The sequence below is a fragment of the Corella eumyota genome, chromosome 4 (assembly GCF_963082875.1).
Source record: "Corella eumyota chromosome 4, kaCorEumy4.1, whole genome shotgun sequence".
NCBI lineage: Eukaryota > Metazoa > Chordata > Ascidiacea > Phlebobranchia > Corellidae > Corella > Corella eumyota.
Window position 1 is genome coordinate 5,021,151 of NC_137493.1, and position 16,838 is coordinate 5,037,988.

Below are 16,838 nucleotides of genomic sequence, written 5' to 3' on the forward strand. Positions count from 1 at the left end.
AGTTGCCGTATTTGAGTTGTTTCTAAATATAATATTTTTTTGTTTTCGAAATACCTTAAATTATTTAAATGTTTAACTTTACATCTAAATGAGTGAGTATATAGGTTCATTTAGATGTAATACATCTAAATGAGTGAGTATATAGGGGTCACCTTGAAATATTTGGCGACGTTTCTTCGGGTATAGGATCTAGTGATCTTCCCATTGTGTTGGTTAAGATGGAAAAAGGTCCAAACGACTAAATTTCTTTGATGTAACCAATATTTTTTTTTATTTGGTAATTGTCATAGTTTTATAATTTTTTTGTTCTTGACAAAAAGTAATATTTTTTAAAGATATTTTTCAATGAAAAATTGTGTTTAATTTTTGGTAGTATTGTTTTATTACGTAATAGGTAACGTATTGTGATAACAAATTTATGAATAGTTTAAATTCATTTTGTATTTAATCGAACTTTTATGCAATAACACAATTTTGTTAATGTTAAGTCCATTTATATGAAAACTGATTTATATTTTCTCATTAATTTTAAATACAATTTCACACTCGGTTGGACACCATTAGCCGCTATTGTGCGCTTCTTTTGGATCGCCTTATCGCCTGGTCATTTCAAGTTTTTCCCTTTTTTTCCACCGTTCTTAGTCACGTGATTTGTGTTTCGCCTTTTTTGTCTTTATTTGTATCGTAACTTGGAATAATTTTGGAATTCTACTTTTAGTACGTCATATATTTAGAATACGATTCGCCCTGTTCTAACATTTCATAAATGGTCTTTAGTTAGTTTTTGTTAAAAGTAATATTGATTTGTAAGTGTTAAGCCAGTATTGTTTTTGTTAATTGTTTTTCTTGTGTACTGAATATTGAATACATTGTAGAGTATTTCAATTGTTGTATCAGTCGAGTTAGACAGTTGCAATTCTGGGCCCATTATCGGTATTATTTTTATATTAACTGAGATCAATCTGTAATCAAGGGGCGTATTTTATTCTCCGATCAACCTATTGTTGGTCACGTGGGGTATAGTTAGACAAACCCTACAGTTAATTTAAACGCCTGTGGCTTAAAAATATATATTCCTCCAAGTCTTGACATATATATTACTCATTTTTTTAAATAATTTACAAAATTGGGATATCAATCCATCAAAAAAAACTATTACTTTTTTAATGATTATTTAAATAGAATTTTAAAAGTAAAGACTTGGTAAATAAACAAAAGTTATGTTATATGCAATATATTAACTGTAAAGTTAACGTTTCTACCGCGAGGACAAATCGATACATAAAATAATTACCGCTTGAATTAACTACTATGCGCCACCCTGCGTAAATCGTTTATTTAGTATTGTTTTCAGGTAACAAGATACTGTTTCTTTGCTACTTGAATCGTTAAACTAAAATGTTTGTATTTTTTAGAAATTTATTTATTTAGTGACAACTTTTATTTAAAAAAAATAATGTTTAACTAGTTGTATTACTACGATTTTACGACATTTAAACCGCCTTTTTCTCTTACAAAATAACATAATACCTATTCCATATTCGAATTTGACTAACCAAAAAAAATTTTTTAGATCTTTTTATAAAAATAAATTGAAAATATTCGAACATGAAATTGCATGATGAGGATGACATGGAAGATTTTATTACTGAACAAAAACAAAGACTTGCAAGGGATCGAGAGGTTTTGGAGAATAATCCAACTTCTGCCGTCAACGACTACGACATCAATGAATCTTTTAATCCAAGAAGACTAAAAGTAAATTATTTGAAAATTTAAATTAATTTAAAACACAAAAATAAAATATGTAAATGTAAAAATATTTATCTTGTTTTTTATGTTTAATAGCTAATTTTTTTAAGGAACAACAACCAAATGCCAATTTTTCTAAACCAAATGCTCAACCAAACAACAACATTTTGAAAACCAAACCACCTACCCCACAATTTCTTAAACTTGGTCAGGATTACGAAAAACAGAAGGAAAAACTAAAAGAAGAGCTAAGAAAAGAATATAGAGAAGCACTTGCAGAAGTAAGCTAGCTTTAATGACTGGCAGCTTGGTGTAGTGGTCAGAACACTTGGCTTTACTATAAATTTGATCCCAATGCTCTCATTTTGTAGCGAAACTGTGTAAACTCCTGCTAAGACAATACTGTATCGGCAGCGTAATTATCGGTCAATTGTAATCTATAATATTACAAACCATTAAAGGCAACTCCAGACTGGGTCGGGGTCACTAATGTTACTCTATGTTTAGGTTATAAAGTCGACCTTAAAAAAAATATAAAAATTTAATTTTTCGTTTTGATTATTAAGATTTGGCTATTTTAGAAGTATTTTTATTATTATTTTTTGGGATCTCTATTACTTTCGCACGTCCAAATTTAACAAGGCGTTATAACCTAAGTATGGCAATTGTTCAACCAGACATTAAAAATTAGTTGAAATATGTTTTAATGAGTATAACTTAGTCCGCTTTACGAGTCAGATGTGTTAATGGGTAAACTGAATATATGAGGGTTAGGGTAAGGGTTTAATTTATGCAACCTCTTTGTTTAATTACATGTGCTGTATTTCGGTTACACACCCTGTTTATGTAGGGCGTGCGAAACTAATAGAGATCCATTTTTTGTATAAAATTAGTATATAAATTAGATGCCCTATATATTTTTTGGTGATTTTGGACCAATGTATTTTTAAAAATTCAGAAACAAGTAAAGGGGAATGGTCTTCGAAGGGTTCCTGGAAACCAGCCAACTTATGAAACAAAACAAAGTGACCTCGGTTTAAGTTTACCTATCAGAGATCACCTCAGTGCTAAGGTGAATAAAATTTTATGTTCTTCAAGGATTAATTTTATTTTTACTTACTTGTTAAACTTTTTTTTTGTCCAACTACAAATGCAATTTGGTGCAGATATTAACTTGATTAAAAAACAAACGTAAGTTCTTTTGAAAAAAGAAAGAATTTTGTTTAAAAATTTTCTGTTGCCTAAACCAACCAGGAGAGACTTGCACTCCAGCGAAACAAGGAATACAACGAGTTCCTTAAAAATAAGGAAAACGAAGAAAGTTTATCCCCACGGCGCCTTAAAACTTGGGCAACTCCCGTTGTTTTGCCTCATGAAGTTCAACAATTAATTGAACAAGAATCTGTAAGGATTAGAAAATCAGCACTAGTGCCCTGCAAAATTTTCCATAGAAATATTGCACATTCTTCCTTTTTTAGTGTAGATGAAATTGTAAAAGCTTGCTAGGTAGAATCTAGAAATTAAAAGAATCTAATAATTTCAACGATAGAGCAAGGCTATGGTGTGGTCCTCACACCTTGTGTTTAAACGTTAAAGTCTTTTCTCTTTGTAGATCCATTAGATGTTGAGACTATGGTGTGGTTTACACACCACCAAACTGTTTTGAAAATTAAAGACTATTTTTTTATATTAAATATGCAAAAAAGTATTTAAGTATGCATGAAGTATGTTCCCAGGTTATTTTTTTAATCAAATATTTTTAAACATACATATTTTTAAGTAGTTTCTTATATTGATTTTTAGTTGCTATCTTGTTAATTTAAACATAAAATTTCATAAAAATATTAATGTACTAGAAACTTTTCAAATGCCACTTTGAAGCTTAGATTTTTAAATATAAAAATGAAATAATAGTTGCATGTTTAAATAGCCTAAATATTTAGATAGGCTTTTAAATATAGGCTAAATAATACCAAAATTGCATTGGTATTAACATATCCACTCAAAAAATAATTTAAAAATAGTTCTTGTAGTTAAATATAAATTTCTTTGGGTTAAATCTAAAGAAACACTACAATATATTTTTTTATAGCAAACCAATGGGGTTGGCCAAACCAAGCAACCCACTGTGAGCGAATCTTATCAGGATATCTTGGATAGGAAACGAAAGCAAGAAAAAGCTTACCGAAATATTGATGATGAAGATGAATTGGAAGACAAAGTTTTGTACCGGTATAATATTTATTAAGAAGGTTATATCAGTCAGTGAATATGTTATAATTGGCTTTATAAAAGTTACATTTACCTGGTATATACCTGTTCTATGGCTCTACACTCACTCCAAATTAATTATTTGTAATTTCACATAAATGTTCAGTGACATTCAAATATTTGATATTTTTAATTTTTCTAGAGAGAAATTGCGACAAAGAATAATTGATGACAATGATTATAATGCACCAAGAAAAGCTGTCAGGTTTCCCCAAAACAGAAGAAGGTAAACGCCTTAAAAAAGCTAAGTTTTCAGAGGACAATAAAATCAGGAGAACAAAAAGTGAATAAATATACAAATGTCATAAATATGAAATTTTTCTAGAGCACAACAATATGAAGATGATGAAGAAGATAGTCTTGACTCGGAAGAGACTGAATTAATTCGTAGGATTAGGAAAAGAAGGGAGGGAAGAAGATCGAGGAAGTATGAAGAGGATAGTGATGAAGAGGACGCTCTGTTTGAAAAGGTGAAACACAAGGTATAATAAATTAAATATTGCAGAACTTAAAATTTAAATAGAATTTCATAAGAGTATGCAGCTTTATTGAGTTGGAATGCACTTAAATTTTTTAGCTATTCGGTAAATCTTTAAAATTGTTTTAAAAAAAATATTAAGACAAACTTTTATATAAATATATATATATATATATATATTTTTTTAATTGATTTATTTTTAATTAACCTATTCTGTTTTTAATGACAATGTTATTTTGAAACCTCTTATCTTATACATTCATGTAAGTATATATTTTAACTTAAATTTTTACATATTTGTTTAATAAAAGTATGAATTTAAATTTATAGAATGTAAGATCAGTTCGCGAACAACAGCCACAGCAACGTCGATTAAACTCTGCTCAAGGTGCCAAACAATCACAAAAATCTCGGACAAGTTTGGAGCAAAAAGCGATTGACCTTCGCTCGAGGTCGGCTCCACCTGAGGAGTACACAGGGTTGAATATTGGCCATGTGCCAAGTGCTAACACCGTACAAAGAAGAAAGGACGAATACAAGTTGGAATTGCAAAGACAAATGGAGGATAATATTGCAAGCAAAAAAAGGTTTATTATTTTTTTTTTTTTGGTGAGTAAATTTTTAAAATTAAACAATTTTTTATTTAAATTCAAGTTCTACACTTGAAAAATTAATAAGTTAATGAAAATTGACTTAGGAGTAGCAGACTTCGGGTAAATGTAAAAATATTGAAATTTAAAAATTAGGAGAATAAATTTAAATTTATTTTCAAATAATGCTACTTATAGCAACAGCATATGGTCACAGTACTTATGTTACTAATATTTTCTTTTAAAGTTTAAATCACATTTATTTTTAATCATTTGCTAGAGTAATATAAAGCTATAAATTATGCAAAAACTATAGAAATAACATTGAAAAGCTAAGAATTTTATAAGTGCATTTGCTTTATGACCTAATATTTACAAGTATAAACACAAGTCCCAACTCTTATCATTGTTTGCCCAATTTTTAAAGTCAAGAGCTTAGATATATACTCTTCAATACACAACCAATTTTAAGTACACATTGCTAATGTACATAAATCAAGTATATATTTATATATTTATATTGGTATTTATGTGTATTCTATCTAAATATTTTACAAAATAACTCACTTTTTTTACATACTTCAATTTGATAACCTTTTTTTGTTTTTTTAAAAGTTTATGTAACTTACCAAGATTATAATTTATATTTCTTTTTTTATTTTAGAAATAGAGCTTTAGAATTACAAGCACCTGAAGCTAATAATCAAGTGAGTTTTGAAAGCCAATTTTTAAATTAAATTTTTTTAGATTACAATATTCTATTCTAAAATTTTAGTTTTATTTTTAAACTTTGTTTTTTAAATTTTAAACCTATATTTTTAAAGCTTTTTCACATTATCTTGGTCATTATTTCAATCTTGTTTTTTTTTGTATTATTTTCAGGGCCCGCGATTGGATAATAATTCTTCTAGAAAACCAAAACAATCCAATCTTAAATCTGAAACTCGAGATGAACCAAAACGATCAAAAAAGAGCAAAAAACAGTAAATAATTATAAATATTTATTATTTAATGAAACATAAATAGTTAAAAAAACCTTTAATTCTTTTTTATTGTTTTTTCTTTTAATTTATTTATTTTAATTTAAATTATTTAGAGTGATTTTTATTTAAATTTTTTTAGAGGGATTTTTTATTCAAGTACCTTACAAAAAATCAATTTTTTTTAGAACTTCCTTCAGAACAGAATCATCTGAAAGTGAAAGTGAAGAAGACAGAAGAAAATCTTCGAAGCATTTCCCAAAATATTACTCAATGCCCCCACAACATCCAAGGTAAATCAAGTTCAGCATATTTTTCTCTAAAATTCGTATAATAAATTTGTGTAGCACCAACTCAGTTGTTTTAAAAGGTTCACAATCTAAATATTGAGTTCTTAGGTGTCCTTACTATTTTAACTTATAAATTCCCCAAAAACCTTTGCTCCCCATAACTAACATACATAAAATCAATGGAAAACTATTTTATAATTGGCATTTTCTTTCTAAATAGTAAGTATTTGGTGTCTATACCAACCTTTAAGAACTTTGCTTATAAAAGCTTTAAGTTAATCTAAGGACAGATTTTAATTGCATTTATTCTGTATTAAAATAAAGTGTTACAATTCAAATTGCTAATATTAATTTGTTAAATACTTTTTTTACAGTTTTTAAATTTTTTTGTTTTTAGTTTTTATCCCCCTCAAGCCCCCCAGCAATTTCATTCCCCCTATGATGAAGCTTATTATTATTATGGGGCTCGTAACCCTCTTGACCCCGGCAGCATGGCTATGCCTTATGCACAACCGCCTGGGATGGTCCCACCTGCGGGTTTTCCCAATGGGAGTTTTAATAGTGGGGTTTCCCCAATGATGACTGCAGCTCAATCAAGAATGCAAGGTAATTTTTTTTTGTAATTTAGAAAATTTGTTCAGTTTGTTTTAAATTTTAGTAAAAAATTATTTTTTTCATTTTTCTTTTTTTAATATTTGTTTTAATGTGACTTTGATTTATTTTTTAGAGCAAGGATCTGCAGAGCACCAAAACTCGAAATTAACTGCTAAAAGGTAGGTTAACGTTTGGTTAATTGTATATTAATTAGATTTTAACTTAAGAAAAAAATTTTAAATGATTTTTTATTGAAGTTCTCGAGGTGGAGGATACAAGATGGCCAACATCGAGTCAAGTTTGGTCTCAGATGAGACCCGGGACACTTTAATGAAGAGAGAAAAGATGTTGACTTATCAGGAGGAACTCAAAGAGCAGGTTTGATAATTGATAAAAAATAAAAAAATTTTTAATCAAATATTTTAAATTTTTTTTTTAATTTAAAATCTTTAAATTGTTTCAGATGAAGTTAAAAGAGAAGAAGAAGTCGGAAGCAAAGTTGGAGCAAGAGAGATACGATCAAAAGATGGAGAACGAGGCAAAGAATTATAACCCATGGGGTAAAGGGGGTGGTGGTGCCCCCATGAGGGACGTGCATGGAAACCTAGTGTGTGAGTTCTCCCTTTTTTTATTTTTATCCTTAATTCGGAATATTTTACCAACTTTTTGCTTCATATTTTTTTGTATATATATTTATCCTCGATGTAGAAAGGTCAAATGCACTACCTAAACATAGAGTACCATCTGTTACTCCGCCAGTCTCGAATTGCCTTTAGGAATTTGGGATATTAAAAAGATTATTATTGCCCGGTAATTAAGCTGCTGATTAAGTGTTGGCTCAGCAGGAGTTTATACCGTTTATAGCGCCTTACTCAAGGGCGCTACAGCATGAGATCAGTAAGAATTAAACCCTTGACCTCATGGTGGTGTGGCAACTGTTGTTACTACTACACCACGCTGCCGGTTCATTAATTGTTAATCAAGCTTAAAGGACAATTTTCAAGTAATTTTTTGTAAATAAATTTTATAATTTTTTACCAGCTGACTTGAGGCAAATGCATCTTGTGAATGAAGATTTAGTCCGAGATCCAAGCAAAGTGGTCGAGTTGGTTAAGGAGCAACAGAAGATGAAAACTCAGGAAGATTTGCCAATCTATTCACCAAGGGAAAAAACAATGGTAAATAACAAAAATAAAATTTGTACTTCTTATAAAAATTTACTTCTAAAATTTAGATAGGCTATGTTATTTTCTAACTAATCGGATGTAAAAATAAATGTAAAATTTGTGTTTATTAAAATACAAAAAAGCATAGTACCAAAATATAGGTGTGAAAATGCTAGTTACTAATCCAACAACAAACATGTTTTATAATAAATCATATTTATAATTTTAAACGAATAAAGGTATAAGGACTAAAAAAATTAATGCAGACATTGTGTTTTTGTTAACATTATTCAGTCCTACAGACTGCTTTTTAATTTGTAATCAGGTCATTACCAATTCTTTGTGATAATTAACTGGCTTACTACCAACAGGATCATTTTACATTTATGTGTTTACCATAGCTCCTTAATTATTCAAATATTTATTTTGTCAGCAGGATAGTGATTCAGGTGGAGTAACTTCACCTCGATTTGGAAGAAGTAATCCATTTGAGGTTAAAGAAACAAGTCGACAAAAGACACAGAGGGATTTGTACAAAGAAGATCTTCAAAGACAGGTAAGATTTATTACAAAATATACTGAACTTAATATATCAAATGGATCAAACCCTAGCCTATTTAAAATCTATTAGATTTATTTTTTTTACACATTCAATCCTATTTTATTTTATTGAAACTAAAAATGTTGTCACAAAATAAATGGTTAAAATTTTAAATCTTACATTATAGCAATATCAGACGAAAAACAATTATCCATATATATATTACTAAGGCTAAAATATTTCATTTGAAATATATAAAATACAAACATCAAAGGTATCGAGTTAGAGGTTTTATTTAATAAGGGAATTTTTGCCAGGTAATAAACATACAATTTTCTTGAGCCCAATAGATATAAACTAGCCCCCTAAAAGTTGATTGCTTTGAAACTTGTTTTAACTGACAATAGATGCATTAAACACTGGAATAAAAATCATTGTGAAACTTCAAAATATTGGAAAACCTAGTTACTTTTTATTATAGAATTAAACATTGTTTATTAAGGTGTTTTTAACAATTGGCCATTGTTTTGTATTTGCTTTGTAATTGGGCCGGTGTTGTATTTCATAACAGGGCCTTTGATAGAATATTGATTTACACTTCCCATACTTTTAGGTAAACACAGTTGAAATGTTTAAATAAATTGGGTTGGGAGCTAATAAAAGTTAAAATAATAATCTACATTTTGTTCCAATAGAATTCTATCAATTGTAAACTTTTGATTTAAAAAAAAGTTTAAAAAAAAGTTTTTTTTGTAACTTTTTTTTACACTTTGTATGTTTTTTATTTTTTATTTTAAATATATTTTTTTATTTTTAAACTCTTCATTATAATTTCTTTTCTAAGTTTTTTAAAACAATTTTTTTTTTAAATTTAATAAATGTTTTATTTCTAGATTGATGAAAGAAAGAGAATTGAGGCGAAGAGAAAGGAACAAGCAAAAGAAGAAGAAGAAAGAGAAGAGAGGAAGATCCTTGAACAAAATAAGAAGTTGCAAGAGGAATATGAGTTAGAAAAAACAAAGCAAAGAGAAAAAATCGAAGAGGTTGTTACAAAAATTGTTTAATTTACAGAAGTTCTAAAAACTAATGTCTCTTCTTTTAAGCTTACTTTCTTTAATGCCTTTCTGGTTTTGCATCTTTTTTCCCTAGTCTGTATTTTTTTATTCTACCTATGTTTAATACAGACAATGTGGTCAAATCGGAGTTAAATAATATTGACAGATGTAACTTAAGACAGGGAGAATGTAAAAAAACTACTTTTGAATATAACAAATTTATCCATTTTTCGGAGCCTGTATGTTGTCCAGTTCTAGACAAAACATAGTTACACTACAGCTCTTCTAAATTCTCTCAACTGGATTACGGTGCAAGAGAATTATCACCTACGTATTATGGTATGTTTTTTTGCAGAAACTAAGACAGAATGCGGAGTTGCAAAAAAATTTGGAGGAAAAAAAGAAACTGGAGCACCAACAGAAACTGGAAGAGCAGCAAAGAAGAGATGATGAAATAAGAGCTCAGAATGAGAGGGAATTGCAAGAAAAATTACACGTAAAATATTTGTTTGTGTTTTATAATAAAATATTGTTAATTATCACATATGATTTTAATGGTTTATGATCTTTTTGCCTTCGAAAATGTAATTGTAAACTAAAATAAGCAGTTTGGTAAACAATTAATTTTTTTATATATTTTACCTTATTAATTTTAAAATTTTACCTTATAATTAGAAAAAATATCTCCATTTTTTTGTTTTAATTCAGAAACCAACTTCACCCCCCATTCACTCCAAACAGTTACATGGAACCCAGAATTTACCCAGAACACCAATCAACCAAAATACACATCGCTCTGAGAGGTAAATTTAGATTTTTTTTGACTGTGTTTGTTAATGTCGGAATGCCTTCTTAGCTCAAAACTAGGGTAACGTTTGTATGACTGATTTAATCTTGTGTAAACTCAGGTAGTTTGGGATAATGTACTAAATTTGCTGATATTTGGTAAGTGCTTTTTAGATTTCGATTTAGCAGAAAGTTATACCATTTATAGTATGTACCTTAATAAAGGGCACTGCAACGAAGAAGGAGTAGGGATCCAACCTGAGGCCTTGAGTAATAAAGCCAAGTGTTCTCATTATTACAACTACCATTCTAAAATTAAAATATTTTAGTTTTTATAGCTTTTAAAAACTTATTTTAAGTTGACTACCATAACAGTAGTTTTGTAGTAGAAAATCTTTAGAAACAAATTAATTGTTTTAATAGACAAGAACCGAATACTTCTTCATACAACCAAGCCTCATCTTCAACGCAACAACAATACACACAACAGTCTCAACAATACGTTCAACAACAACAGTACACTCAACAACCACAATACAGTGAAGTTCCACAACAACAATATCAACAACTACCCTTACCAGCAAATGTGAGACCTCCCAAATCAAGAGGTAAGGAAAAAAATTATGAACATTTAACCCTTTTCCCCCTTTTTATAATACTTTAACTTATAATACATAAGTTATACAACTTTTAAAAAAATAATTAAATTTAATTAAAAAATAAGAGGAAAGCCCTGTTTGTGATGATGTAGACATTACTAGATTGTATACACTCACTACATTAACTTAGTACTTTCTACGTCACACGAAAAAGTGTTGTAACCTGGTTTTTGGTGTTTATTGTTTTCAGTATTTTCTGAAAACAAAATTGCAAGTATCACAGACATTTTTTAGAAATTCTATAGGCATTTAATGATCTTGTGTCAACCATACTAACAGGCTATATACATCACCTACAAAATTGCAAAACTCTTCAATATAACACTTTAACATTAAAAATTTAATAAAAAATATCTAGAATCGAAAAGAATTTCAAGAGAGTTATCAGCATTAAGAAAACAATTGTTAAGTGAACAACGCAGAGTTGAAAATGAACTGAAGACTCAAGAGCCTGTCTTTCAATTTGGTGGCTACAGACCAACTAAGTTGTGAGTGTAAAAAGTTGTTTTGTGCGTAGCTTAATACTGTTTTATTTATACCAGTATTGCATTGGCCAAATTTTGTTTAAATTTTTTCCAAATTTCTTAAAAAGTCTTCCCAAATTTCCTAAAAAAGTAGGACATTTTTTGAATTTTTTTACTTTTTTTTAAACAAATTCTTTTAAATAATTTAAAAATAATTAATTGTGGTTTTAAGGAAAACTGAGACCCTGGTTGATTTATCAAAAGTCCGTCAACGACCTGTTCAAGTTAGAAGACCAACAACTTCAGATCGACCAAGTTCAACTGCTTTGAAGGACTTCAAAGAAATTAAACAGTAAATTAACACCATTAAAAAGATAAATTTTTTTGAGTTATATACTATGTGTGTAAATGCCAAATATTGTACAAAATTTAAATATTAAATTTAAAAAAAATTGTCTTGTATACTCTTAAAACAATGTTTTTTAAAAATTTTAGAATAGGTAAGATACATTTTAAGTATTTATGTTGAATTTGTTTGGTATGTGTTAAATATTTTTGTATTTGAATAAACAGCGGGGATGATACAGAGTCATTAAGAATGTTCAGAGTGGAGCATCCGGACACTCCATCTAATCCTTCTGCATTGGAGAAACAACAGGAAGACCTTATTAAAACACAAACGAAAAAACTCAACAATTTGAGGTAAGTGGACTCAAAAAGTGGAAATAATCATTTTTCATTTTTACTGGTCTCTTGCCTGCCTTTTGGAATGCACTCTAGTTGTTGTAAAATGGTTCCAATTTGCAACTAATATGTATGTCTGTGATAATTTACCCAAAAGAATTTTTTTATATTTTGTTTTCAGGAAAGGAATATCAGAACCTCAACTCCTGCATAGCAGAAGATCACCAACTAAAGATAGTCGCAATGGTTTTACACTTTTGGTAAGTGAAATACATATATTTTAATTTATAACTTAAGGAAATATTATATAGCCTCATTTGTTATTGTTGAGGCTATTTTTATTTTTGTGAGCCAGAGCCACTTGTCGAGAATAAGTCATTTTTAAAACAGAAAAGAAATCATCTTAAAAGTTGTCAATAAGGCCAGTTGTAACAGTTGTTAATGTGTTTCTTTGTATTTTCAGCCTCCTTCTGATTCTTATGCTTCATTACTTGATGCAGATACAATGATGATTCCAGTTGTGGATAATGATGTAGAAAACAGACCCCCAAGCTCGGAATTATTACAAAGAAAGTAAGACAACTATTTTTTCATCTTTGTGTTTTTTTATGTTCTGTAGCAAATTTTTTTTTAAGTATGTTGAGGTTTTAAAAATATTTTTTTGCTTTCTCTAAAAAAGTGTTATTTAATTTTTGTTAAATTTAGTAATTTTTTAATTTTAGAAAATATTCAGCTCGTGAAAGAAGAAGAAGTTCAAGAAGAAATGCAGTTTGTTTTATTCTTAATTTTTTATTAAATTTAAAACTATTTTTTTTAAATTCTTTTAGATTATGTATTTTAATCTTTACTCTCTACTTGCCATTTTGGTTATATCTTTATCCTCGATGTAGAAAGGTCGAATGCACGACCTAAACATAGAGTAACACCAGTTACTCCAACCCAATCTTTATTGCCTGTGGCAGTTTGGGATAGGGTAGTTTATAATTGCCCGACAATTATGCCGCTGATTAAGTGCTGGCTCAGCAGGAGTTCATACTGTTTATAGTGCCTTACTCAAGTGCGCTACAGCATGAGACCGGTGGTGATTGAACCCATGACTTAATGTGTTGTAGCAAGTATTCTTACCACTACACCACGCTGCCGGTACGACACTTCTTATACATTTCCCTTACAAATATAGTCACTTAAAAATCCACTAGGTTTGGTGGTTGTATAACCTTTTTTTTAATGTTAAAACACTAGGATGAGGATGGAGGGTTGACATACAGAGTACCACCACCCGACACTTACTCACTTAACTCTCTTACTTCACTTGCTACTCTTGATGTTGATAGAATGGCTTCGAAGAACCAGGAAAGACTGAACAAGCTTAAAGCTCTGACAGGTAAAACTCAAGTTTTAGATTCAACTATTTTTCTTACATTTTATTACAAATTAAATAAACAAGTTGATTGGCTATCCCAAGAACTATGTTTTAGCTTGTATAAAATGGTCACAACAAATATTTGCTTATAGTAAATGTTAAATGCACCACCAAGAGCAGTTTTTTGAATGTCAGTTAGTTGTGCATACTATTGTAGCTTCAATATATATATAGATTACTTGTCATCCTTAATTTAAGTGTAGTTAAATTTCTACACTTAATTTACTAAAATAAACAATATATAATTTAATTTACTAAAATAAACAATATAATCAAGTAGTAACACTTTGTTTAAATAAAACTTATAATTTTTTGTAGGTGATGAGATATCTCTTACTGACCCGGACGACATTTTAGACCGATTTGTAAACCAACAGAAAAATGACACCAATGCGGCTGACATCGATCAGAGGATACGCTCAGATGCACAGTCACGCATGAATGATCGTCCTTCTTCAGTAAACACCCTTGACACGGAGCCTTGGCTTCGACCCGGCACTGGTCCAATTGCAGCAACATAAAAATTAAGTATTGTTTTTTAGACTTTAATTTGTTTGTTTTTTTGTGATTAACACTGTTTTTCAATCCACGTACTTGTTTGTTAGTTGGTTATTTTTAAAATATATTTGCTTGGTTTACTTGTTACAGTATAAGGATAATTTTATTTAGTATATTACACATTAAAAATATATATATATATATCTGTAGCCCTAACAATAAATAGGGAAACTGATATTTTTTTGGCTTACTATCCACGTATATTAGAATGTACACATTTGTGTTTTATTGAAGCTTTTGTTTGCATAGTTTTTGCTTGTTAGCGTACCTTTTTGGCGTATTTATTTTCCATTACCAAATCTGTATTGTAGTTTAACTTTTTGTGTGTATGACAAAGATGCTTTATTTTTTTCAAGGTTATTTGTTTTTAGTTTATAAATAATACATGTTTATAACAGCAGAATACAGTCTTATGATTGAGCTTAAAAAAATCATTGATTGACTTTATTAAAAAAAAACAACAAAAATGTAAAGAAATCAAGACACTGCAAATATTACATTTTAAGTTATTTTTTCGTTTTTTTCTTTTTACAAGAAAGTGGGTTGGGACCCTTGGCCCTTTTTCTTTTTCCTCCAACACCTTTTACATGTTGGTTGGGGTTGGATTTTATGATGTTAGCTTCTTTCTTTAGACTGACCAGGTCAGAACGTTGGTTATATGATGTCACTACTTTACCCTGCAAAAATATTAAATTTTCTGCATTTAAGGAGGAAAAGTAATACAGAGTACATTAAGGCCAACTACAGTACATTAAAATTTTTAATTTTGGCAGAATGGGATAAACTCATGCCAGATACAAAATTTCTAACACATTTCAAAAAATTCTGCATAGTAACTTTAGACATTTAAACATATATTTACTTTTGATATATATTCTATATGATCTTGTGTCATTTTTGACGGCTTCTCCAACACCAAATAGTTTTTGTAAACATAAATCACAGGAACACCAGGTATGCTGTGTGTCAAAGATGTTAAACCTGGGTCCTAAAATAAAAAAGTTTGCAACTTAGCCCATAAGAAATTCTTGGACTTTATAATTATAGTCAAAAAATAATATATTCAATAGTTCCAAATTTTTTTTTTTTGTATATATCTTTATCCTTGATGTGGGAAAGTCTAATGCACGACTTAAACATAGAGTAACGTCAGTTACTCCGACCCAGTCTCGAGTTACCTGTGGCAGTTTGGTTAATTATAGATTATAATTACTCGTTTATAGCGCCTTAGTCAAGGGCGCCACAGCATGAGCTCAGTGGGGATTGAACTCATGACATCATGTGTGGTGTAGCAAGTGTTCTTACCACTACACCACTCTGTCGGTTTAATATTGCCAATGGTAATTAAATATTAAAATTAATGGTTACATTAATAAATAATAATATAAAAGCGTCTTTTTTGGACCCAAAAAACTAAGTAAAGTTAGAATTTACAATAAACAAGAACCTGAGTTGCAACAAAATATTTAGCTTCGTTATTATTTTTTAAAAGTGATTTGATACACTCCACTGCACTGGTTGGTTTATTTTTATGTAAACATGGTCTGACTTGGAATCGTTGAGCAATTATTTTTGCCCCAAACATTTCGCTTCCAAGTAATTCCAACTCAGATAAAACACACCTAAACAAATATGAAAGAAAATTTTAACATTTTGTTTGGTATATTATACATTTTGAGTGTTGACCGGCAGCGTGGTGTAGTGGTAAGAACACTTGCTACACCACACATGAGGTCGTGGGTTCAATTCCCACTGATTTCATGCTGTGGCACCCTTGAGTAAGGCGTTATAAACGGTATAAACTCCTGCTGAGCCAGAACTTAATCAGCAGCATAACTATTGGGCAATTCTAATATATAACATCCCAAACTGCCACAGGCAACTCGAGACTGGGCCGGAGTAACTGATGTTAATCCATGTTGAAGTCGCGCATTCGACTTTCCCACATCGAGGATAAAGATATATACAAAAAAAAATGTTAATAACTCTTAATTAGATAGAGATTAACATACTGTGTGGTGCAGCATTGAATTGTGCTTTTCAAGTATTTGGCAAGTTGGTCTTTTATTTGAATTTTAGCTTTTAAAGATGCTTGACAAAACGTTCCATCAATTAGAATCAGGTAAGGTTCAAAAAAGCTAAAAGAAAACGAAGAAAAAGTTTTTAGTCCATTAACTTAATATCTCGTCAATAAAAGGAGAACCAAAATTTTAAAAATTACCCAAAAGCATTTTTGTATTTTCCTAATATTTGTCGAGCTTGTTTTTCTCTCTTGATTTTCATGATTACCAATATATTTATAATTTTTTTAAGAAAGCAAATATGTACGCAGCGCTTTGTAAATAAGCTAACAGTAAACACGTGTTGTGTTGTCATACTGTTTAGTTTGTTTACTATATTTTACCACAGTGTTGTCGCATCATCTGAATATTATTTTTAATATTAATGATTTAATTTGAGTAAAATTAAATTGTTAAACTTTAGGATCATGTTATTCAGTTTTTTTATATGTTGTAAAATGTATTTTAATAGCGATAAAGCATTTTA

At 29.5% G+C, this 16,838-nt stretch overlaps 2 protein-coding genes across 5 annotated transcripts; one reads left to right on the forward strand and one right to left on the reverse strand.

The window, feature by feature from the left end:
* The first annotated feature begins 1,578 nt into the window (after nucleotides 1-1,578).
* Nucleotides 1,579-14,688, forward strand: LOC145749568 (centrosome and spindle pole-associated protein 1-like). 4 transcript variants are annotated; one of them, XM_082565364.1, is made up of 29 exons: nucleotides 1,579-1,758; nucleotides 1,863-2,033; nucleotides 2,711-2,824; nucleotides 3,007-3,156; nucleotides 3,845-3,984; nucleotides 4,166-4,249; nucleotides 4,349-4,505; nucleotides 4,832-5,088; nucleotides 5,756-5,798; nucleotides 5,974-6,074; nucleotides 6,260-6,364; nucleotides 6,759-6,967; nucleotides 7,089-7,134; nucleotides 7,213-7,333; nucleotides 7,419-7,566; nucleotides 7,997-8,133; nucleotides 8,555-8,677; nucleotides 9,556-9,705; nucleotides 10,073-10,213; nucleotides 10,426-10,520; nucleotides 10,927-11,111; nucleotides 11,521-11,650; nucleotides 11,859-11,978; nucleotides 12,200-12,328; nucleotides 12,492-12,570; nucleotides 12,774-12,883; nucleotides 13,033-13,078; nucleotides 13,553-13,694; nucleotides 14,052-14,688. In XM_082565364.1, the coding sequence occupies exons 1-29, from the start codon at nucleotides 1,609-1,611 to the stop codon at nucleotides 14,252-14,254; spliced, it is 3,786 nt and encodes a 1,261-aa protein (XP_082421490.1). In that variant the 5' UTR covers nucleotides 1,579-1,608; the 3' UTR covers nucleotides 14,255-14,688. The 4 variants fall into 4 exon arrangements, with proteins under 4 accessions (XP_082421490.1, XP_082421491.1, XP_082421492.1 ...); XM_082565365.1 differs by having other exon boundaries at nucleotides 8,558-8,677; XM_082565366.1 differs by having other exon boundaries at nucleotides 4,349-4,493.
* Nucleotides 14,689-14,797: 109 nt separating this feature from the next.
* Nucleotides 14,798-16,638, reverse strand: LOC145750600 (rRNA-processing protein UTP23 homolog). The gene is made up of 5 exons (XM_082566669.1): nucleotides 16,513-16,638; nucleotides 16,304-16,429; nucleotides 15,739-15,913; nucleotides 15,154-15,279; nucleotides 14,798-14,968 (listed from the first exon to the last, which is right to left on the reverse strand). The coding sequence occupies exons 1-5, from the start codon at nucleotides 16,572-16,574 to the stop codon at nucleotides 14,798-14,800; spliced, it is 660 nt and encodes a 219-aa protein (XP_082422795.1). The 5' UTR covers nucleotides 16,575-16,638.
* Nucleotides 16,639-16,838: the final 200 nt, after the last annotated feature.